This window comes from Mytilus californianus, unplaced genomic scaffold, assembly GCF_021869535.1.
Source record: "Mytilus californianus isolate M0D057914Y unplaced genomic scaffold, xbMytCali1.0.p SCAF_3, whole genome shotgun sequence".
NCBI classification, from domain to species: domain Eukaryota; kingdom Metazoa; phylum Mollusca; class Bivalvia; order Mytilida; family Mytilidae; genus Mytilus; species Mytilus californianus.
The window spans coordinates 86,034,580-86,060,922 of NW_026262679.1; the positions used below are offsets into that span (position 1 = coordinate 86,034,580).

Sequence of the window (26,343 nt, forward strand, 5' to 3'; positions counted from 1 at the left end):
ATGTACATGCAAGTCTCATCAACCACGCATATATGAAGAGGAAGCGACAAACACTGTAGAGATTCTTTACCAAATCCGGCTCAAAAATATGTACAAATGTAATTTAATAAATCCAGTGTCGTAGGAAAAAAACTTGTGTACACGATAATGCACATCTGTATCTACATTGTATATGACAATTTTGATAATTGGCAAACTAGGAAAAAGTAAAATAAGCAAATAATCCAATAATTTAATTTTATTAACATAAATTGACAATTTAACAAAATAATATCTTTAGTACATATATGACATGGTAAAGAGGTGTACAGTACTGTGAGGTAACAAAGTTAATATACCAGTATCTTTGTTTCAGTGGCTAAAATAACAATAAGTTGGGTAGATACTTGAAATTGTCCTGAAAAATTGGTGAAATTACCAACATAAGAATACGTGTAGCTGAATGTGAATGAAAACGACTGAAAAAATTACGAGTGCAAAAAACAAAAAACAAAAGAATATAAATATCTACGGTTATATCTGAACTTTGATGTCTAAATCAGGTTGATGTCATTTTCTAATACATTTAACTATTTCTAATATATTAACTGTTCAGACAGGTATGTTTTAAAAAAGGACAATTACAAAGAAATGAATTGTTTCACAAAATTTGCTTGAAATTTAATTTTGACTGACTCGTGTTCGAGCCCTTTCACTTTGTAAGTTCAGTAAGTACATAACGGCTGAGGTCTATAGTGGGAGTTGCCACACGGCGGGCATCAGTTCAACCTTCTCAACCCTGTAGGCCTTTTATTGTAGACATGGTGTTTCTTGTGTTATCATGAGATTTACTTTTACAATATATTGATATAAGCAGATGAGCATTTACAATCAACATTTCAGATATTTACTTGAATTGGCATAGTGAGGCTGGCTGCCACGAAGGGTAACAAGGCAGAACCCAACTGATCTGTAGTTTATTATTACAACGTGTCAAGATGATTAAAATGTAAACAGCAATGAATCAATGAATTCGATTAAAACAATGCAACATTAAGCTATAATGATGTGATTTGCATGTTAGTTATTTTTACTTGTATAAACATACAAACATGCATAGATGATCAGTGAGATTCTGAATGATATGGATTTCAGATATTTAATTGATCACAACACAGAAATGAAATGTGATTTTATGAACATAGTTGTCGTACAAAATATGACCGTTCTTCAAGTTTGCGGCATTATTGTTTACTTGTATCACAAGAGTGCGATTCACAACACATAACATCCTTTCGTTCAGTTTCATGAATGATCTAGTTGCCATGGTATCGAGGTTAAACCTTTCACATACGCCCATATAAGGCACATTATCACATATCACATACAAATCATCATTTCACGATCTGAAATAATAGTCCAAGCAGTATCAAGTAAAAACAGCTTGAAAGTCTGACTGTCTTGTTACTGTCTTGCCTTGATAACTTATGTGAAGTATCTTGCGTATGACCATCTAAAATATTGAATAAAAAGCAATTACATTACAGTTATTTATGACTTCTTTGAAGTAACTTACATATGAGCATCTGAAACAATTATATCACAGTTTTGTCGAGGGTGATGAAAATAAAAATAGTTTATATTACGAAATAAATCTTCTTGTTGCATTTTATTCAGTAAAAGACTGTTAGAATTAATGTTAAAATAGCAAACGTGAAAGACAATTCAAATTAAAATCTTCAAAAATATAGACGGGTGGCATATTCAGTATGATACTATTACCCTTCCAAAACACAAGGTTGATTTCAATTTGTTATGGCAGTTTTTATTACCCAAAAAGGTTCAAGTGGTTGTTTGTCGACTGTCTAATTTTGTTTGATTCCTTTAGTCTGGTTTTCTTTTTGAGAAAGGTTTCATCTTCGTTTTAACATAGTTGGTTCGGTATCGTATGGCTGTCATTTAACAAAGCTTTGTATCATTGATACCATGTGTGGTCGCAGAAAACAGAAACAAACGGCATATTCGATGAATATGTAAGAAATTTGACATGTGTACATGTACATAGGTAGTAGTCTTACTTAGGCCAGGGAAAACGTTTTGACTAGATAAAAGTTATGACAAGCGGATGTTCATACACAATTCCAATCCTTCCTTCCTTAAATTTACAATCTCTTCTGGCTTTTTCTTCCGATGAAATCAATTAAAACTATTTATTATTTAGAAACCCCTATATATCTCAACATTTGAAATCCAGTACCGAACATGATTTCAGGAAATACGACTACAAAATAACTATGTAGTTGTTTGTCTTTTATTTTTTTCCATCGTGCATGCAATTAAGTAAAGATATATTAAAGCAGTATGTGTAATTCAATTTTAAAATAAAAATGAAAGTTTTATATATGTTCTAGTACACGCACTGTAAGGGATAATTGTTTAGATGAAATGTATTGGGAGAAAAAAAGGTGCCCCCTTTCTTTCGATACAAGTAAGTACATTATCTGTTAAAATGCTTTAACTGAAGTAAAGACTGCAGACCAACCATATTTCCATATATATTAGTCATTAAAAATAATTGGCGGCTTACCTCCGTCAGATCTGTCAATTTGTACACGTAAATGTACTTTTGACCCCTAACTTGTCAGAAATATAAATGTTTTTTCGTTGTGTTATTACCACTTTTATTAACTTTTGATCAAATAACATTATATCACAACATTTATAAATGTGAGCACTCTACAAAACGTTAACATTGTTATTTGAGAACAATAAGGTATACCACATCTGCTATGTAGTGGTTAGAGAGTTGGAAATATTACAGATCGGTACAGAAGGAAATGAATTCAAGGAAAAACGTTAACGTAACTAAAAGAAAAAAGGGATAAATCAGGGAACAATACAAATCAAATCACTTTGAATATTCTTATCGATCTTCATTCATTATAGCGTTTCATTAAATATTTTGTAGAAATTGGCTTAAATAGACGTTCATGCATTTATATCGGGCTTTCAATTCCGTGAAAAACCTAAGGGTATTATTTTGAATTGTATCTCAACTAAATGACTGTTTAGAGATGGCAATTTTGATACGAATGTTAATAACATTAACGGTACCTATTTGAAGGCACGTCGAAGGCAGATCAAACCAAATTCGGACATTCAGACAAGGAAGAGATTGCATCATGAAGATATATAAGATGGAAGATAGAAGAACTTGCATGCGCTTTACATTTTCTATTTGTAGTTGAAATCAGATATACGTCAATTTTGGTAATTTTTGTCTCATTTTCAACACTTTACAATGATTTAGAATAGTTTGTTTTACGTTTGTTTAAGGCGGTAAACGATGTTCCTCTGCACAAACTCATTTAAATACAATGTATAGAATACAAATAGTTAGAAAAATGTACCCACCTTCTCTCTTTTTAATATCCTTTTCTGCTGCAATATGAAAATGAAAACAAATAAAATGTAAATACACACAAGGTTTACTTTATAGGAATGGTAAAGTCTATGAAAAAGATTTATTTTTTCAACTTACTAACTAAATGACAGCAACAGATGACGACTGAAATGGAAGGAATATGTCATTGATGGTAACGTTTAAGAAAAAAATATATCAAGAAAAGAATAAATACATGACATATTATGTATTTCCAATGTATACAACTCGGAAATTGACGAAGCGTACTGTATTAAAAATGTTCAATTTCACTGCAAAGTAAGATTTTTATGAAATACTTCTTACAAGAGAGGCGAAAGATACCAAAAGAACATTCAAACTCATAAATCGAAAATAAACTGGCAACTCCATGGCAAAAAAAAAAAGGAAAGAAAAAGACCAACAGACAAACAAAAGTACATAAAACACAACATAGAAAACTAAAGCTTGAGCAACACGGACCCCACCAAAAACTGGGGGTGATCTCAGGTGCTCCGGAAGGGTAAACAGATCCTGCTACACATGTGGCACCCGTCATGTTGCTCATGTTAGTACAAACCCGGTGATAAGTCTAATTCGGTAGATCACATTAGGTGAAAAAGGGGACGGAATTGTAGTTACGACAATTGGAACATATCCGTTGTCATCTGTCGGATATTCCATCGGTCAACCAACTCGTGATGATTTCAACTTCACTACTTGGAACTCTTGGTTTAATAGCTTCCTTGTGAGCAGCAACCCTCTATCAAAGAAATAATGATAGGAAATACAAGCCCTCGAATATCGTATCAACTGGGAGATATATACTCCGTATGCAAGCGCTGCTGGAATGTTGCTACATAGAAATGGAAAGTTCACAATTGGGAAGCTGAACGCAACTCTTTTGTCGTAAAGTTTTGTTTTAAACCGACCCTCATTGTCAATTTCTAGATGTAAGTCAAAATGTGGGGCAGACTTAACTGTATCTTTTGTATCCTTTATCTCAAGTTCGATTGGATAGATGCGTTCAACATAGTCACCAAATTTTGCATTATTTAGTGAGAGAACATCATCTATATACAAGTTGTTTTTTAGGTAAAAATTATCATTGTTTTAACAATTTTATAGTTCTTTCTGAAATTGGTTCTAGTGTATGTGTTCATGGATTTATAAGACAACATGAAATCGTTTCTCGTATTCCAAATTTCTCTTAAAATATATTTCGCAGTTGTCACGTTTCCTCAATTAACCCCATACAGATGTTTAACAAATTTTAGAAAGCCAAAAGCTGCATAATGAAGGCATCAGTGAAGGCTATTTTATTTAATGTTGAAGGGAATGAACAAAATACCAAACAGAATTTATTAAACATGTCTAACAATTATTAAACGTCTATCCGTTACAATAGTTTTTTTCTATCTAAAAAAGGATGTAAATTAAATGGACTAAAACATGTGTCTCCCTTTCATATTAAGCATGACTTTTGTATAAAAGATACTTCGGTAAAAGAATGACACAAAAAACACATTCTGCCATTGATGGCATATGGCATACAAGTAAAAAAGATGGTATAAACTCTTTTCTATTTATCTAACAATAATATATGTGGTTATTGAATGGGGATTTGAATAGTTTTTGATAAATTATACAGTTTATTATAAAGGGGTGGGGCATAAATCTTCTCGTGAACTTTAAAAATCTTGCCATGACAATAAAAAAATTACAGTTATGGGGATGGGAATATGAAGACATTTGAGCAGTTTAAACATTAACATAAATGGTAAAATTATCAAAAACATGTTGAACCAACGAATAAAAAAGAAAAATATAACCTACATTGTAATTGTACCACTAAAAATATTATTATTAAGTGGTCAAACTTACTATTTATAGAAAAGGGTTTACAGCGCGATTTTTTTTTTATTATGATAGAAGCCAGGATTTACAATGTATAAATGAAAGGTATAGATATATCACTCCAAAAGAAAGCATTGCAATTATTATAGTAGAATGTGTTTTGTATTGGTTTTTTGAAGAATAAGCTGATTTCCAGATGCTTAGTTTTATTAAAATCTACGGCAATGATTACATTGAAAATATTTATCCAAATTCCCAGATACAAAATAATATACCGCTGTGCACAATGTATTATATTTATGTAATATTTATAATTGTATTTATATTTCAGCATAGTCTGACACGTAAGTAAGTAATATATTTACTGTTACAATCATAACATTGAAGAAACCACTTGATTGCATGACGAAGAAGTATTTTGTGTAAAAAAAAATTTGTGCGTTTAAAAAGTTTTTTTTTTTATTTTGTTGTTCATCATAACATCACATGCTTCATAAGAAAACAATATTTCTTCGACTTTTATCCTTATGATAATATGAAGATGTGGTATGAGTATCAATGAAACAACTCTCCACCAGAGACCAAATGATGTACAAGTTAGCAAATATAGGTAACCGTACGGCCTTCAACAATGAGCAAAACCAATACCGCATAGCAAGCTATAAAAGGCACTGAAATGACAAACTTAGTTCATTTTGAAGTACATTTGTAGTTCAGTTTATTTCATTGTTCGCGACTCCTAATGGTGCGAGTTTGTGCTCTTAAATGCAGTATTGGAAGTAAAACAAAATGTGACAATGCTTACCATTTAAAACATTGACCATGACACTGGTCGTCTTTACAGTCATGCCCTCACTAGGGGTCATACTTCTGCATACATATATTCCAGCGTCTGATGCTCCAACTTTATCTATTGTAAGCTGACTTATTAACGATACACCTGGAACCTCTGGGACATAGTTCACTATAACAGCCCTATTTCTCCACTGCGGCTTATTTTCCGCAATAAGGTTTCCATTATGAAACCAGTCTATTTTTTCAGGAGAACGATCATTACCAGTCGAATTGCACGTGAGATTTAGTTTTTGGTTAGGACTTGGATACAGTGTCCCGTCAAGAGTTATCGCTGAAAGAAATATAAATTTATCTTATGCATTTGGTCAATTGGTTTTATACGATGCATGATTGTTGAGCAGTTTGCTTCAAAGCTAAAAAAAAAGCAACTCGATTTGATAAAAAGATTGTCGAACTATAATAATCATACTCTCTTTTTATTCACACATTTTCATTTAAAGAAAGGTTCATGGTAAGAAGAACTAAGGATTGACTTTTTATGTAAACTTTCACATATTGATCATAAATTGCTATATTTAAGTAATCTCGCCTAATTTTGCAGAAAACAATGATTTCTACATACACTTTTTCACGAAAAAAAAGATAAACAAATACTAAGGTTTGGGGGCGGGGAGGGGGAGATAAATATACGTCTATAAAAGACAACACCATTTCCAAAAGATTAAAAAAAAAAGACACATAGACAACAGTCCACAAGAATATAACGTAATAAAATCAAATAAAGTAAAGGACAGGCACATACCCCCCCCCCCCCCCCCCCCCCTCCCCTTTTAAGAACTTATCAGTGGTAATTAGATTTAAAGAAAGAGATAATACCATCTTTTTAATAAGCTTTGGATTTTCACAAGTGCGCATCTGGTGCATAAATATTGGTACCGTTTATGGTATGATTACGAGCAAAACAGTAATTTAATTTTAATAGTATCGGTGTTATGGCGATGAAACATAAATACTTCAGGTTAAACATTACTAAATAATGTCTTATCAATGAATTCCCGCAGTTACTGAAAGCCTGCTTATTCAAAGTACTTAACTTGATAATACAAAGATAATGCCGGTTTACATTTAAATATCGGTTGCTGCATTTTCAAGTAGATTTCATTCAACAGCGTCGTGTACAGTACAGGAAAAAATATTCTATGCAATGGCCAGTGCAAATTCGTTTATACAAATTCTTTACTCATGTTTCAAAGTTAACTATAAATTAGTAAATTAAGTTAATTATGATCCTAAAATTGTACGACGAAATGTTTAAAGAGAGATTGTATACAATTAGCGTTATAGATAATACAGTAATTAATTCAGTTGATAGTCATATTGAAACGTGTTCGGTTTGTACAAAAAGGAATCTGGATCTGAAAGTGCTGCTCAATCTAAATAAATTTCAATGTTTGTTCTAAGTCTTGCTATCCATAAACATTAAATTTTGTTTTTCTGTCGATTGTTATTCAAATAATGTTTAAATTGATGGACGAAATTTTTGTGTTTCTTGCATTTAATGTATAACTTTTGTATGCCTTTCTTGAGATTTTAAGTGTGTTGAACACGTTATTACGTATGAGAGTAATAAAATAAGTTTATAATATTAAGCAAGGAGGTTATATTAGAATCTAGTATAACCTCCTTGGTTTTAAGGGAATAACTAAATTAACAATAGGTGAAATACTTACATGGTTCTGTGTAACGCCTGGTATCTGAAATAAAACAAATAGTTTCTTTTTACAGCAAAACAACAATTTGCAAACTTTATTTCTTGGTCAATTATTTCTTGTATATATATTACAATTATAAATAGATACACAAGTATTTGTAAAAAGTAAGAGGGTAAGAAAGGGAATTCGAAATGATTAGTCATAAAAAAAGACAGGCAGCATCGTTGTAATAAAAATACGAAAGGACAAACAGCAGTTTAAAAGCACTAAACAGAAACAAATAAAAATTTAATATGGAACAACACAAAGCAAACCAAAAAACCGGAACTTATTTGCTTCGGAAAGATACACTGTGTGACATGTAAGCAGTTCTTGTTTCACTAATGACACCCATGACAAGTGACCTCAGATAGAAAGTCGTCTTCAGGTGCAAGCCCTTAACGCAGACGGGATTGCAAAAACGACTTTGGAGGACATATGTGACTCGTATATTCTGTAACGGTGAACCATGTTATGATTTCGTCTGGACAGCTTTACCGCTAAGAACTCTTGATTCCGTCTGGAAAGCTTTACCGCTAAGAACTCTTGATTCCGTCTGGAAAGCTTTACCGCTAAGAACTGTTGATTCCGTCTGGAAAGCTTTACCGGTAAGAACTCTTGATTCCGTCTGGAAAGCTTTACCGCTAAGAACTATTGATTCCGTTACGTTGTTGTAATAGTCATGGTCTTTCAAGAAATTCCCGATAAGAAATATAAGTTCAGGAATATAGTGTCAGCAGAAGATATAAACACCATAAGCTGCTGCTTATATACCGACACACATTTTAGATAGGCGTGTAAAGCGGTCCTTGTTGTTTCTATCATAGCCTTATTTTCTAGACTACCAATTATGATAGTCAATATTAAATAAATAGATTAGATGTGATCACCAAACTTTAATTATTTAGTAAAGGACAACATCTATTTCACGAAAATAGAATTTAAAGCACGTTTTCTTTCTTCTTATGAAGCACTTGTATAAAGTCAAGCTCAAAAGTATAAATTAACAAGTCGTTGAGTAGAAGAGTACAATTCTCAATGAATTGCAAGTTTAAACATACGTCCACCGAACCTAAATTGTGTTGAAAAACACATACAGGTCGGGAAGCTGTCTCGGAGATTTATGAGATTTAGACATTGTTAAACTACTATTTTTTCTTCCCATGTGTCTTTAAACTAAATGATTATACTTAAGTAAAGGATTGAGACGTCAAGTACATGTACCACCATTATATGAATATACTATGTACGTACTAAACATATCACACACCGTGATTCCTTATATTTGGAAGTCAAATGTAACTGTAAAGCCCAGTTTTTATCGCTGATTCAGAGGATATTAGTACATTTGTCAGACTCAGCGAAAAAATTGTTTTTTTATATATGACGCGTAAATAATTCGGTTATCCAGTAAGAGAAGGAAGATCTGTTTTTTTTTTATCTTTGGCTGTGATTTCAAAGGAACACAAAATATTACCTATAATCATCCAGGTTTTCCTTTGAAGGAAGAAGTAGGCGTAGAATTAGCAATATATTTGCACCAACTATGTAACTTGATTGGTACATATAAAATATGAATTACAAAAAAACAAAAACTAATGTTTCGTTATTACATTTGTGAATATTGACATCTTTATAATTGGCTGTCGGCATCGTTTAGCACGCAATAAAATTAGCAGGTAGTCTTTGCATTAGCAAATATCTTTACATTACAATAATTGATTAAATTCTACAATGTGTCGAAAAGACATGGCTACCTACAGAGATCCAGAGTGCCAGAAATATGTTTCTGCTTAGCAATAACCGTCAGCTTTCAGAAACATTCCTCTGCAATGTTAGTAAAATACTATCAAGATAAAAGGAAAACATAAGTTTTGTTTCGTTTTGACACTATTTTATGTGCGTCGCAGAACTCAACACGCGTTGGTAAGTTTATTGTGTGCCAAGTATTTGTATCGGAGACAAGGTGGAGGTAACGATTTATCAAAAGATCACTGACAGGGGAGTTAATTACATCTGTTTATGTCAAGATGAGGACATAAAAAAGACAATAAAACGATGCATTGCTATTATCAACTTACAGAAAAGATGGCATTACGAAGACAATAATTATATTTCTCAGAATTATCACCAGTGTTGTTAATCTTGATACCTTTTAACTGTTCTTTTGAACTTTGACAAAGGGGAATGATTTATTTCAGCAGTATTTTAAAGAAAAGGCTCAATTATTTACGTCACGAACACCATATGTTTGTTGTTGACTTCTAATGAATCCTAAGTATTACAAGTAGCCCTCTACATTGTAGACTAATAAAGGTCTACATGTAGTGCATATGACTAACCCGAGACTCTGATTGAGTAATTTGATAATATGGCAATATTTTGTATATCTAAAGGGAAAATATAGAAACCATAATTTTATATAAAGTTTGCACTTAATTTCTGTTAAAGAACAAAACGGAAACATGCATTTGTTGTCTTATTCGTAAGTAGTAAAACCTTAAATGTATTTGTTTTGCAGTTAAAAGAATTGTAAACTGTTTTCAGATAATATAAATAAAATTAAGCGTGTTTTGATTAACCAATTTGCGTTAGGTGGCATTTAACCTTACCCCTCAGTTGATATGCCTTTAGTGAGACTTATAAAACGAGCAACTGGACCTTCAATGTAAACGCTGTCTCTTGAACCGAGTGCGCAAGCAAAATAGACCACATCCACAGTATAAAAATAAGACTTCAATATTAAACAAGTGTCTATCCTGTGTAATTTTACAAGATAATGAAATCCATACGCGATGTATAATAGTTGGCATTATGATCCTACCAGATATTGACTTTTTTAAGTGCGAGCTTTTTTTTCGCGTTGAAGGCCTCATTGTGACTTTAAGATGAAGTACAGCAGTGAAAAGGGTGTTCAATGCTTTTTGTTTTGCTCAGTCATATTTTTAATCATCTGAGAGAACAGCGTCTGGGTATTAGTATTACGTTAAGTAGTCGTCTTTCCTTGCGCGACATTTTTATACAAAATTGAGTTAACAAACCGTGAATAATGAAATACTTACTTAAAACTTCTAAAGTCACATGATATGTATAGATATTCGCAGAACTTATTTGGCACTCGTATGTCCCTGAGTGTGACGGTTTTACGCGTTTTATAATTAAAGTATTATTTGTTATACGACCACTTCGCACAAAATCAACACTCATTTCTGGATTGGGCGCATACATCATGTCGCCAATAGTCAATGGGAAATCTTCGGATATTTTACGCCATGAAACCTAAAATAAAAGAAATTGAAAATGTTCAGATAGTTGGCAATGAAATTTATTGCATGACAATAGAGCGATGAAGATCATGCTAAGTGTTGCTTATTCTCAAAAACAGATTTTTATAATGTGCAAACAGGTATGTTGGTCAATTATATGTATGCCATACCAATAATTTTATGGACATTAAAATGTCATTTAGAAGAAGCTACAAGGCTATTGACGTGAGTTTTAAATTTCTTTTGTCATGAAACAATTAATGTAGAATCATTAGCATCTAAAATATAGATACTTTCAAATTATCATTTATTTTTTGCACATTTCCTCATGCATACACAGCAAAATTTTGCTCACGTGAATTTCACGTTAATTTCACGTTAAATTCACGTGAACAAAATTTGCCAGTGTATGATGCCAAAAGATACATACCACTCAAAGTTAATGAAGGATATAAGCAATTATAGGCCACCGTACGACCTTCAACAATGAGAAAAGACATACCGTATAGTCGGCTATAAAAGGCCGCGACATGAAAACGCTATTTGATATAATTGTGCATGATATATCATGTCTTAACATTACCAATATTTTAGTATAGATGTTCGCGTTGCAAAACTAAAATTTATTATAAATAGATTATAGTTTTGCATTGACAGACATTTTCATTGCTTACTAGTGAGGAATACTGCATGACAGCATTTAATGACTGTTTAATTGGTAAATATTATACATCATGTAAAGCAATGCATAACGTGTAAATATAAAACACTATGACATAATCACTTGGAAATTATGTCGAAATGAACTATATCAATAATCAAACGAGTGTCTTACACCAAAAAACTTTGACAAGAGGGAGCAATAAACTAATTAGGTACATCCAGAAAAGCGTTTCGGACGCATGAAATTTATAAAGTGTTGTTTTCTTTTTTTTTTTTTAAACCTAATGACAATGCTATCCTAAAACATGTAATATTTATACAACCAACTTACCGATTTAGGACCCAAATTTCGTATCTGACATCTCAGTAGAACAGTGTCTCCTGTATGGACCACCTGATCTCTTGGTGTAAGTGGAATAAAAGTCGGTATTAACTGTCTTTTCACAACCTCTCCTGAAACTAGAAAAAATACAACTTTAGTTCAAGAGTAAAGTTTAAAATGCAAACGACAGAAGTTTTATGTACCATTTATTGATACTTATCAACATGTCGTTGTACATGTATGATTTAATAAATAGTTGAAGTATGGAAAATATATTGCAGAAAACATAAAAGGGTTGGATATACTATAGAGGCAATAAAAAACCAAAAGTCGAAAGAAAAAAAAAACAGATAACACACCGACTGGAAGAAAAACATTCACAAAATACTACACAGAACGCTAATGATTGAGCAACATAAACCCTACCAAAATAGCTCAAGAGTTTCGGAAGGGTGACGATACCTGCTCCACTTGTTGCACGCTATGTGTTGCTCATTCAGTGAAAAATCACAATCAGTGATGTTGCAATAGAGGAAAACAGGACGGGATTTTGGTTTCAACAATTGGAACACATGCATGAAATCACCTGCAAACTAGCTGTGACATAACTATTCCATAAAATTCAACGTGAAGTATCCATTCCATGATCGTTATAAATAGGAAGGAACAGCCTGTGAATAATGTTGTGTTATACATATTACAATGGTTAAGGCGGATGTTTATCAATCTTTCATGGAGTTCAATGATTTGTCTTAAAATCTCAAAAACAGACGATTTCAGAACAAAAATAGAGGAAAGAAGAATAAATTCTAAATAGGACGAATTCAAAATGGTGCAACTAACAGGTGTAAGTGCAATTTAACGTTGACGCTTAAATACTTAGTGTTTTTTTTATTTCCAGTTGTACAGTTAAGAAATCAACATGGACTTCGAAGATGAACAGTAAACAGGACTATTATTGGACGCAACCGTTCATAGGCCAACAGAAACGGAATACCCATTTTTTTCTGACTAGTTTGTTTGTTAAAAAAAAAAAACGTTTTGAACACCACTGGTACTCTATGGAAAATGCATTTCAAATAATTAGGCTCTTGTTTCCTTATGATCGAAGGTATGGAAGTTGTGGCCATTCTCAATAAATATTTACATTCTTGTACAAATTTTATTCTATAAACTTCTCTTGTCTTGATTTGGTAAGATTCTGATTATGCCGTTGGAAACTACATGCAGTTTTTTTCTGACGTCCTTGGAGAAAGTTCTAATGTCAATCTGACAAGACCATAACTATATATATGTTTTCTTGTATACAAGAAACGACAACAATGTCTATACATGTACATATTTTCATATGAATTATGATCGTCTGAGACAGTGTTTCCACTTTACCGCAACTGTATTGCATTTCTTGTATGCATGAAGATGATGAAATGAATAAAAAACCAGGGAAGTAGAAATTAATAAGGCTTCATATTTGTATAAGAATAATTAATGAGATTTCCAAACAAACCAGAAAGAAGTACGTCTGACCTTTCAGTGAGTCATTACAGAAATATTATGTCAAATGTTAAACAAATTAGGCCTTTAGCTATTTTAAGGATTGTTTAAATAAAAAAAGAAGGCAAAAAAACAAGTCTCTTCTCTTCTAACTCTCACGAATCAATTATTTCGTTCCGTTTCATGTAGCACTGTAATTAAGGGGCTTCATATACCAGAACAGCTGTCTTTAATTGGAACATTTTGTATATTTACATCTAGTTTATTATCATGACACGAACCTCAGTAATATAATATTAATAAGTAAACATCAGAACTCAAATAGAGGTGGCCACCGTTCAGATGAACGAGATGTATACAAATACACAACCACGTCCGGTCAGAAGGGTGACTTAATTTAATGATTCTGTTAGGCGAGTGCCCGCTCTCTGCATGCAGTAAATAAACTAACGCAGAAGGCCTATTGAAAGGGGAAATTTTCTGCCTCAACCCAACATATCCCGTCTATCCAGAGGCAGTTAGTGCACATCACCACCCCTTTTCCTACTCGATCTGCTCAATAGTTCAATATCTTCTGACATATTTTTATTGTTCAATTTGAATATATATATATTGTATGATTCATGAAATATTTCCCACTGGACCTTAAAGAACCAACAATCAAAGTAAGTCTTAGAAATCTGTGAAAACCTTTAATAGAGTGTTTTGATAAGTTTTAAATGACAATATCTACACCATTTAAACATTTTTGCGTTCATTGAAATGTTGAACTCAAATGTCTGTCTTTGTCTTTTGTTTCATTAGACGAGAACAAATAAGCGTGAGGTATCATACGTTAATTATCCAAGATCGGAAAAGTCACCTACAGTTATTTTTTCCCAATTAGTACACATAATTTGTTTTTCGTTATACTACGTTATACTACATACGAGGCTCGTATGTAGTATAACGAAATCCGAGATCTATATTTTAATTAGATTGAATTTGTTTGAAACTATGAAGAAGAAATGTATTTTGAAGGCTGTATGATTATCTTATTCAAAGCACTTTCATCACTTTAATGTATTCTCAAATGTACCATCAGCATATTTAACTCGAATGTCATGAACGTTGAAATAAAACATTTATCAAACTGTTGATCACATTACCGTGAAAGTATACTGTAGTATTGTGTGCTATGTTTACTGCTCTATGTTTTAGAACGTGCACAACTCAAGTTGAAAAGTAAATGGGTTACTTCAACTATATTTTCTTTAAAAGTGTTTGTTTATAAGAATTTGTATGTACGCAGAAAAAATATACTTATTTTTGAAAATTATTGCCTAATAAGAATAGCATAAAGGCTAATTAAAAAACCATTTATAGTGAGCAAGTTTACATACACCTTCCTATATAAAGGGGAAGAAACTGCCTTTGACATTAAGGTACCTGCTGGCTTCGATTTTTCTGTTTACTTTAAGGTATGATTCTTTTATGTTTTGATTTATGACAGTAATATTGCCTACAAAAAACGAAAGCATTATCCCGGTGACAAGGATTAAAAGGTCAATCATTTTATAGAAGCTGTGATGCTGACCTTGGATATATATAATAAAAATCTAAAGGGATCTTCTTCCCCTGATATTTTATCCAAACCCCAAGTAAGGTTCCAATCATGTGAGAGGTCTTAGAGCTATCGTTATAAGGTCCGTTTACTTCGTCGATTAAGAAACTATTGCATTGACGTATTGACCGCAGACGCAATAGGGATCTCAATCTAGTTATGTGTGACCATACATGTATATGCAAGTTAAGTTACAATCCTATTCATTGACAAGTGTATAGAATTATAAATCAGATACTGCTTTCCTGTAAACATTTCGATCTATTTTTAGTTTCTTTTGCCTTAACATTATAGACCTACATGTAATAAGTACTGACTTCAAAAGCAACATTGATTTTCCTCTCGTTACAGGTGACAACCAATCACCGTATGGTTACAATCCGATATGAACAATTTGGTTGAACATCCGGAAACAACTTTCCTGCATAAATTTAGGTCAATTTCAACTAACTTTGACCATAACCTTAACCTTAGACGTAGTTAACACAAAATCAAAATATATTTTTCTCTTATTGTGTGTGGCCATATATTAAATTAAGGTTGACCATATATTGAATTAAGCAGCATTCCAATATAAAGTATGTATTGACACACTTGGAAACCATGATGTCTGATGGACAGGGGGACAGGTAAAAACGATATGCCTTCGCTACTACCTAAGAGTGGAATATCATCAGAATATGCTTCTGCATGCAGAAATAAACATACAGTTTTACTTTAAACTTGATAAGTTGCCTATAATTGCTTACATCCACTTCATTTGAACTTTGGTGGATAGTTGTCTCATTGGCAATCATACCACATCTCCTTATTTTTATTTTCAAATGGTCTAGAAGATGGTCTTCATGTATAGATTAATTATATTATATGATCATATATACGGTGGGGTTTCGATACCAGCCACGTTGAAAGTAGTGAAATGCAGTCGATATATATATGTACATATATATACAAGTCTAAATTGAAAACAACGTTCAAACCTATGATTGCGTTGGATAAAAACCGCAATTTTTATACGTGTGCATGCAAAACAAATTTCTTGTTAGAGGGGTCTAAATACAGCACAAAAAACATTTTCCAAAAGACCAAAAAAGTGAAAAAGTGTACATATATATATATATATATATATATATATATATACATGTATATATATGTGTGTAAGATTGATTTATAAGTAAATTTGACGAAGAGACGGGGGTTTTAAGTGCGGCAGAGTTAAGTTCATTCCATGAATAAAATTGAGGACAATAAAAGATTGTGCGAATGTATGTAATGTATTTCACACTTAAAAGCTAGTGCTTATTTATAAACATCAATACAATTATAAAACAGCTATAATAATTGTAGATACAAAACACTCTAATCAAACCATTTATTATAATTGAAATGTATAAGAATAAATAAATTTCATCAACATCTTCAATAATTATTCCCACGAGAGAGTAAAATAAATTAAATTACGTTCAAACGGACGTTAACAATGGTTATTGCTGAAAACGTTTACTGAACGAATCGCTAAATCAAATATAGTATTTAATGCTTTGAATAAATAATTAAATTTGTTTTCTATACATAATTTATTTCATGTTGCAAAAATAAAACACCCGTTTAGCTTTGAAATTCTGAATTAAGGAGAAAACGTATTGTCAATGAATATAATGACGCTAACTTTTCTAGAGTATATGCGACTACTTAATTGCTCAACAGTCTGAATAATCATTGCTTACTATTTTCATGACATATGTATTGAATGAAATTAATATTGATAATTCATTGTCAATACTGCCCATGATATATCTCTCATATTTTTACCATTTGATGAAAATGAAAAGAAATAGTTGATACGCAAGTTGAATATATAAGAATTTAAGTAAACTTCAATTTTAGAGCACATGAAGGAAGTAATGGGATAGGAACATCTAGATCAGAGAGAAAATACACATAGTGCGTACTTTTAGGCTGCGAAAAAGGTTGAAAATGAAGGATTGCAGTTGTTACATCTTACTTGGTTTTTTTCTCGATTGCAGTTGTTAAATTGTTATTAGTATTAACCAAGCAACGAGTGTCTGTATAGTGTGGAGAATGTGCCGGCCGGATCGAACCCTTGGCTAACGAAGAGGATCTATATAATTCAGGAGGAAACATAAATTAATTTTGGCTTTATTAATATCATGTATTTTTTATATGTATCTACTTAATTGATCAACCATAAAGTTTTTGTTTTTCTCTCTCTCTCATTATTTATATTTTAAAATTAATTGAACACCGACAATTTATGTGCAGCGATATTTGATGTGAATAAGTATGACCCAGGAACGCACCAAGCATTAGCTTGCAACATTTGATATGATTAAGCTAGTATAATCTAGAATAATGAATGCTATACATGCACTTTCCGTCTGATTAATTCATTTAGTTTAATACATGTATAGTGCAATTTTATCCTTCTAATTTATAAATTAAAATGTCGAGAGACACACATGAAAAACAAATGATTTCACATCTTTATGAAATAAAACTGTTTGCAATTTACGATTCATTTCATAATTGTACGGAAATTATTCACTGCAATTATAGGAAGTTACTTACATGTGCATGCAGGGGCGTAGCTACCCGGAGGCACGGCAGCACGTGCATCCACGTCGTTTTCACAAAAAAAAGAAAAAAAAGAGAGAGAGAGTGAGGGACAAAGTTAACATGCAGGAATTAGTCTTTCTATGTATGCATTTTAAAAACTACACAAAAAATAAAAGCAAGATGAATACACATGCAGCAGAATTTTTAATCCTGTAAGACATGTATGTGTACGATAAATACATACAACTGGTGTAAACTTAGAGGAACTTTTTATATTACGGGCATTGTTTAGAAAATACCAGCTACATAGTTGTTGGTACCACAACCATACCATATACTCGCTTTGAGTGCAAAAAACATAATCCCTTTAGGGTTGACAAAAAAAACTTGAAAATTATTATTTTCCGCTTCGCCCCAAGGCACACATCTTACTAGAATGAAGACTCTTCAACTCGTTTCGATCCGGGAATAATGACTGTTACCTTGTGAACTAGTTCAATATTGACTAAGTATGTAGGTCTTGACAACATGAATAGTTCATTTTCACATCACGTCAACGTATCTCGTCCTGTGTGCATGTAATATTTGCTACCGGACATTAAATAACCATTTAATCAATCAATAGTTTCCGTATACTAGTAGATGAGAAGTTGGAACTGCTGTTATTATAAAAAAAAGTACACATTTTCCAGTACATGTTTAACGTTTTTATTAATTTTACAAAAAAAATCTTTTATATAGATTCGATAATTCGAAGGTCGTTTCTATATGGGCCGGCTATACGAATGGTTGATTGTAAAACCATTTAAATAAATTGTTAGTTCTAACTCGTTTTACTGGACTATTAGGTCATTCAATTTAAAAAAAAAGAACTGTGTGTCCGAGTAGGACACTAAACTGCTGATTCTTGTTCGAAAGATACACCAAACTTTTATTACACGTATCCTCACTGTTATCATCTAGATATTGCCATACAACTGGTCGAATGCATATGCATTTGTTAATTAGCTGGCTAATTAAAAACGCAGTTCATGAAAAAGATCGTGATCAAAGTACCATTTACTCTGAAAAAGTTCATTAATTTCAACTATGAATATTCCTAACTACGTAAAATTCCCATCTCTCTCTTACCCACAAAATTTTTAAACATCTAAATACATATGTTAAGCAAAATATATGAGAATGTGTCCACCAAGTATTTGGTATCCATGATGTTTTTCTAACAGAAACTCCGCATATAGAATTGTGTTTATTTTATTGTTTGTTTTTTTAAATCTACTTTGCTCAATACAAATACTAGTATATGGAACAAATCTCCGCGATTTTAAAAGCTTTCACGTACAAAAAAAACGCAAGCGACAATGTTAGGTCTTCATTCGACTCGAAGTTAAACAAATAGTTGACCAAAAAACCACAACAAAAATGTCCAAGTTTTATTTCGGTTGTGATTGTTTTGAAACGCTATATATGCGGAGCTTCCGGGGGGCTTCGCCCCCCCCCCCCCTGGCCCCCTACCGGACCTACTGGGGGCTTTAGGCGGCCCCCAGACCCCTCGCCCTATAGTTTGTGATTCCACTTCATTAAGAAGGTAACTACGCCCCTGGCTTGCACGTTGTGTAAAATAGTTAGAAGAGTTGCTCATGTAGAGTTATATATAGTTTTCGTAGAACGAATTATCACAAATTACGATTGATGCCTTATGGTGGTACATAACACTACAGGGATCTGTAAAAATCAGCTGAACGTTTTAATCACGTTCTATTGCTAAGGAAATATTAAGCTTCTCAATGATCAAAATTAGTGTTTGTCAAATTGCTATATATCCAATTATTTTTTTTTGCGATAAAGTGTGTGGTTTGAATTTTTTATATGTTTGTCAAAGAATTAAAGTTAATATTTTGTCAAAATTTTATGAAAATTAAACGAGCCGAATTAATTTTAGTCAAGGTGTTTGGTACCACCTTATACGACATAAATTGTCAGCTTTTGGTATGGTATTTCTTATTTTGCATTGGAATGAAGGGTGAACTTCTGTAAATACACTGATAGTAATGTCTTTGTTTCTGCGCTACTTTATAATGAAAAGGGTGTGATGCCTTTGTCTGATGGTACCTTATACTCTGCAAAAGTCTGTCAAGTCATGAGTGAAAAGGCGTCATTCTTTATCTTTAAATTGGTTCTAAACCGTTAACGACACCTATCGGAAATGTCAAGGGATAAGTGATCACTGCAATGCTAAGCAAGCAGAGTAGTTTGCAGCCAGGAATTCAATAGTAGAAATGAAAATAACAGCTATGAATGTATCTAGGGGATGTGAACATAGAATAGGCAGTTTTCTTTTCAACTCAGCAATCAAACCGTTCATTAAAGTTATTTTAGTATTTATTTATTGAGCTTAATGACAATTTAAAATATTCTAGATTTATTCAACTATAATTGATAAGTACAGTGGGAACAAGATTTTTTACGTCCTTCGAAATAAATAAATTTCTTATTCAGCAGTTGGGCATAGTATTTGAGTGTGATTATTGTTTGTACACAACACATTGGTCAAATTTTTCTTATATCCAGGATTGTTTTTCTTTTTATCCAAGGACATTCATTCATTCTTCGTGTAATTGTACCTGGTCAATAACACGATAACGGTCATCTGTGTTATTACTGCAAACCGATTAAACGAAATTACATACGATTTGATACTGAATAGTTATTATATTAACCCTTTGCTTTACGATGTAGTCTAATTATAATACATTGACGCTAATAATCAGAGGTAAATACATATCGTTTTTAAAAAAAAACCAGCTACATGTATAACCCAATGTTACATATGATAACCACAAAACTTATGTCCATTCTACTGGTAGTCTGTGACTACCCAAAGATTATTTGTTAATTTAACTATTTAAATGTTTCTTTTATTCCTTTCAGAATTCAAAAAAATTAAAAGTTAAAAAAAGAGGAATGTAAATCATACGTATTTATTGGTCTGTTTCCACCAACAACCTCACTACAGTCAACTTTCATTAAAGGAAAACTAGATTGCAGCAAAACATTCTGTTCAAACTGGAACTAGGGACCCTTTTGAAATCGTAGTCACGTGCGAGCTTTTGCTTCGAGTTGACGGCCTTACTGTGACTTCGAGGTCAAAATCATATATGCTCTTGAGGTCATAGTTCATATTATATGCCATGGCGTTAGTTGCTGTATAAGAAGTAACAATTAAAACATATCTTATTTCATAAAAATCCGGCGGTTATTCGGCAATACATGTATTTGAAATAACTTACCAAGGTGAAACGTTTATTTATTACTTTTTTAAATTGAGGATTGACCTAAATAAGGAACGATCTTAATAAAGATCGATAAACCCATAGATATTTAAAAGCTGCAAATTCGTGATAGTAAAAAGAATGAAAGCAATCTGAGGTAGCCTTTGCCTGAGGGTATTTCAACATTGGTTTTGTTAAATTTATGATATTTTCCAGTTGACAAAGTATGAATAAAAACAGACATACAAAATCATGGCCAGTCGCGAAGAATTGGATATTGGTCGACTGTGTTAAAATAGAAATGTAAATTACTAATTACATAGGACGGTATAAGACAGAGACAATCGTAAAAAGAAGATAAACTAACACATAGTTAACACAAAGACTCGATGTATAATCAGAAAACACGAAAAACCACTACATGAGAATTAAACAAACATTTTCCTTCTTGAGAATATACCCACTAATTCCCGGTTGGTATACCATTTACTAATAATATTCAACTGATTTGTACAGTGTTGCAATCGTCGTATTGAGCATCACACCCATTGTAATTATATTTATGCCCCGCCGACTGTGCGACTTTTGTCCGTTCGTCCGTCATTTCCTAGGTTAAAGTTTTTTTTAATGTTATTTACCATGAAGTTGTAGTCACATCAACGTGTATACATGTACATCCAATACGCTGGGATGCATTGTGGTTATACATATGTATGTAGTTCAAAGGAGAACTTTCACAGAAATATATTGATTTAAAAATATAAGTAGCGTACAGCGGATATAAAAGCGATGTCGAATTCAGGTCTTTGAGACACTGCATGTGTGTACATGCAAACACTCCAGACAGTTATAATAAAAGTTTTATTATCATGCACGTATGCTCATAACATGGATCTTGTTAATTTTGACGACCGACAAAGTCATTAAATATAATTGAGTAACAATCAATGAAGCAATATATGCAGCAGTTTAAGTATGTTGTGACATACATCATTTTGAGTTAAAGTAACCGTAATATATTTACGGATATTGGTACAGTTGACATTTAACGAAGTAGCTATATAGCTTGGCGCAACATAAAGGGACATCAATAGTTATGTCGTTAATTTCTTATTTAAAATTAGTAATTATAGAAAAATAAGCTAGTTTATAGATGGAAGAGATCGACCACACGTAGAAGATGTGGTTGACAACGGTAAAAAAAAGTATCGAGTTGACATTGAAAGAAGCTAATGTGATGTTTTTCATTATCGTTATTTATTAACTTGATTTCGAAAAATGATACACAGTTTAACTACCGATGTAGAATTAATTTGGATAAGAATGTCCTCCTCGTCTTTTTTTTAATACCTTAATTTTGTCAAAATATATTAAAATATTACAGTTCTGATTCATTTTTAATGATTTAACAATAGTCACATGTTCAAAAACATACCAAAGTTATGTTAATAACCAACTGCATAGATAGGAATGTGTGATAAAAATTAAATGACTTAAAGAGAAAGGCCTTGATATGAACTAAATTTAAAGAAAATTGGTCCCACCTTTTCAAATGTCAAAAACATTTTCATTTCATACTTTTCTATATATTTAATCTTTTGTTAATGTTTAATGCCTACATGTGAATATTGGAAATGTTGCGACACATTCGAGACAATGTTTAGATTTTAATATTTATGGTAACCCTCTATATTAAAATAATTTTACTACAATGCAATTTTCGTATACGATGTATTTAAAATTTCGTTTTAATCTAAATATTCACAACATACAAATGTGTCGTCAAAGAACGTGTTTATTGATACAGAAAGAACTCTAAAAGTAACCGATGCACACATTTTGCTTTTTGGAATCATACTGTCAAAAGAGACGAATGCTTTAAAGAGTGGCGTTACCGTTGATTTGTGCGATGATTTAGTAAGAATTAAGTCATGGGAAAAGTCTTGGATGATTGCCACAATCTCTCGCTTCCGATGAATCCGTAGATGACCAGTTGAAAACCAAAGTAAAGCTTCGTTTTCTACCAGACATGTTCTTTCTATGCTGAACTTCCAAAATTATTACATTACTTTTCTGTCGTTTTACCTACTTATCATACCATACTGTATAATTGTATATGCATATAAAAAAATACAACCAAACGTTGCCAAGCACGTAACAATCAGCCAATCAACGATCATAAAATATATCATATGCAAATACCATCCGTAAAATGCAAGTGAAATGATAAAACAAAAACTTAATGGTATCAATGTTTAAACAGAAGAGGGATGACGGGTGAATTCCAGCTGTATTTATAAAAACATGGAGAAGTATCATTGTCATGTAATGAGGTAACTATTTACGAAAAAAACAGGTCACCATACGACCTTTAACAATGATCAAAACCCATACGTAAGTTATAAAAGGCCCTTTACAACAAAATATGAAACAATACAGAGAATACTAAGGACCTTATTTAAGGTAATAACATTAAATATATTATACAATCATGACATTAACCAATGAAAACCACTAGTCTGACGACTTCTGGCTTGGAACAGGCACAGACATAATATAGCGGTCTCAAACATGTGCTTACTAATTATTATAACCCCTAAGAGATATGACAGGCCAACATAAGATAAATCTGTAAAAATCAGTTGGACAAGACTTACGCATCAGATACATGTAGCTATATATCTACTAAGTGCAAACACAACTAACAAAAAGTATTTAGTAATACCACTACAACATTTTTGGCTGCTTTGTCGGCCTGTACGATCACAAAACGCTTTGAGAGTGCTTAGGGTTTATTCCTACTCCAAGAAATGGACGTGTTATTGACTCTATTAATAATTTCATAAATTATTTTAGAATGATATATATACAGTGTGCATACATTTTACATTATAATTATCAAATAAACATCAAGTGAATTTAAACGTACGTAAATAAATGGTAATGATAAGCTAGATAATTTAAATGAGATAATAAAGAGTCAATTTCTACAATTTATATTGCAAAAAAATCGACTGGCGAACTGATTGCTCTCTACTGAATGGCCTTAAACTATACACGTAATTCAATGACTTCCGTAGTGAAGAATAATGTAGTAAAAGTTGATAAGCTGTAAACATTTCACTTAATGTTTTATGCATCCTGGTACCTTTTCCGTGTCTTTCAAAACGAATATTTTAAAACTGGTTAACAAACGTTGTGCAATAAAACTAAATCGCCTATAAAATTTTAAAACCCTAACGGTTAAAGAGTTTATTCCACTGCACAAGGACAGTCATAGTAAATTATTAGTATTGCCAACTTTTTTTCTACATTTTCATCTGTATTTCCAATCAAAGCCGACACGTACTTCCGTTGGGTCCAGACACAAGATTATATATACATCTAGTTATCAAACTGAAATTTTATAATATAATATATGTATTGTTGCGCCAGGCTGCCTTTGGATTATACTCATTTACCAGAAAAATTTCTATTTAAACTTATTCCCATACCCTTTTCAAAATATAAAAATAAAAAACATAAACAAGACGTCACAAAAAAAAAACTAATTCTCTTTCAGAGTTATGAATGAATGTAACTCAGGGATACAAGCTGTGAAATATTTGATTATATTAATTTAGTTCTACATTGAAGTCGGAGTAACATAACAAGCCTTTTGGAGCTTCCATGTACAGTAGTAATATAAAGTTTGACAATAGACCACATGTACAGAACAAAGTCTTTAAACAGACTCCTCATTCCTTCATATTCTAAATGATGAACTTTAAAAAAAAATGAGTATCTTACCTGTTTGAAATATTTGAATTTAATGTTATTGAAAGTAAAATAAATCAAATATATACGCACATGTATCTTAATTGAGGAAATATACATAAATACCTAGTTTTAATAAATATTATATGAATTATTTTATTCCATTTAATGATTTTTTTATTCAACATACATAAAAAGCGTGGCACTCTACCTAGACGAAGTATCGGTTTTAGCTTCCGTATTTATAACGGACGTCTCTTTTAAACATGGGTCATACTGCCTTTTGGTGCAGGCTAAAGGTGAACTACTGTCAGTTTCAAAGAAGTCAAGGGATGACCATGTGTCTATACCTCAGTTACCCCTTGGGTTGATAATATTCATTTTATATTACTTCCAGAAAACATTCGTTAATCTTCATAACTTTATAATTATATATGCATATAACAGCATTTATTTTCAATTTTCACATCATATTCGTGAACATATTTAGGGTTTTGATATATCCGCCGTATGGATATCCGTCTTTTTTCGCTATAAAATGTCGAGTTGACTTTATCACGCAGTCTTGTACCGGTAGCCTGGTATTAGGCATTTTGATTAAGAATTCCTGCAATGTAGTAAACAGTAATCAACTTTTATTCTGTAATCTTTCGTTTTTTTGACGAATGTGTTTGTTTGAAGTACCAACTTACACATTAATCAAGCAACTTGTCTGTCAATCAAATCTTCATGTACTCTAATAACTTCTTACTAATGAATTATAGATAGTTTTGACCTTCCTTTAATACCTATCAAACCTTACATAAAAAATAACATGACCGATAATCCATACTCATGGTTAGCACGAACAATGTCATAGCTAGCATAATTATCATTGGAACTATAATTACAAAAAACATATTTCGACATGAACATTTATTTGGCGTTTCAACATTTTTGATTTGAGCGTCACTGATGAGTCTTTTGTAGACGAAACACGCGTCTGGTGTACAAATCATAAGCCTTGTATCTTTGAATTGTATTTTTTGAAAAACACAATGTGTTGAAAATACCAATACTATATGTAGACATAAACGTTTAATCCCGCAGCAAATGTTTGCACCTGTCCTAAGTCAGGAATCTGATGTACAGTATTTGTCGTCTTGTTTATGTAGTTCATACGTGTTTCTCGTTTCTCGTTTTTATATAGATTAAACCGTTGGTTTTCCCGTTTGAATGGTTTTACACTAGTAATTTTTGGGGCCCTTTATAGCTTGCTGTTCGGTGTGAGCCAATGCTCCGTGTTGAAGGCCGTACCTTGACCTATAATGGTTTACTTTTATAAATTGTTACTTGGATGGAGAGTTGTCTCATTGGCACTCATACCACATCTTCCTATATCTATATAATCTCAAAGTCGGTTCTGAGTAGGGAATCTCGTCAGTAGATGTCTTAAGGTATAATTATAATAATCTTTTGTATTTTAGGGAATTTGGTGCTGATTTCATATCTTATTTTCTGTTGAATTTATTTACTTCTGTTCTAGACTCGGGGAGATCTTGACATATTGTACAGACATCTGGCATTTTATTGATACGGACCGTATGT

The 26,343-nt window shown here is 32.2% G+C and overlaps 1 protein-coding gene across 1 annotated transcript in view; it reads right to left on the reverse strand.

Moving 5' to 3' along the window:
• Nucleotides 1-223: 223 nt before the first annotated feature.
• LOC127735295 (roundabout homolog 2-like) overlaps nt 224-26,343 on the reverse strand; it is a 35,028-nt gene continuing 8,908 nt past the window's right edge. Inside the window, exons 2-7 of the mRNA XM_052245422.1 lie at nt 12,064-12,191; nt 10,866-11,082; nt 7,783-7,806; nt 6,063-6,383; nt 3,394-3,420; nt 224-1,492 (exon numbers count right to left, since the gene is read on the reverse strand). Of these exons, the coding sequence (XP_052101382.1) occupies nt 1,374-1,492; nt 3,394-3,420; nt 6,063-6,383; nt 7,783-7,806; nt 10,866-11,082; nt 12,064-12,191 (836 nt within the window). The 3' untranslated portion in view covers nt 224-1,373. The remainder of the gene's footprint in view (nt 1,493-3,393; nt 3,421-6,062; nt 6,384-7,782; nt 7,807-10,865; nt 11,083-12,063; nt 12,192-26,343) is intronic.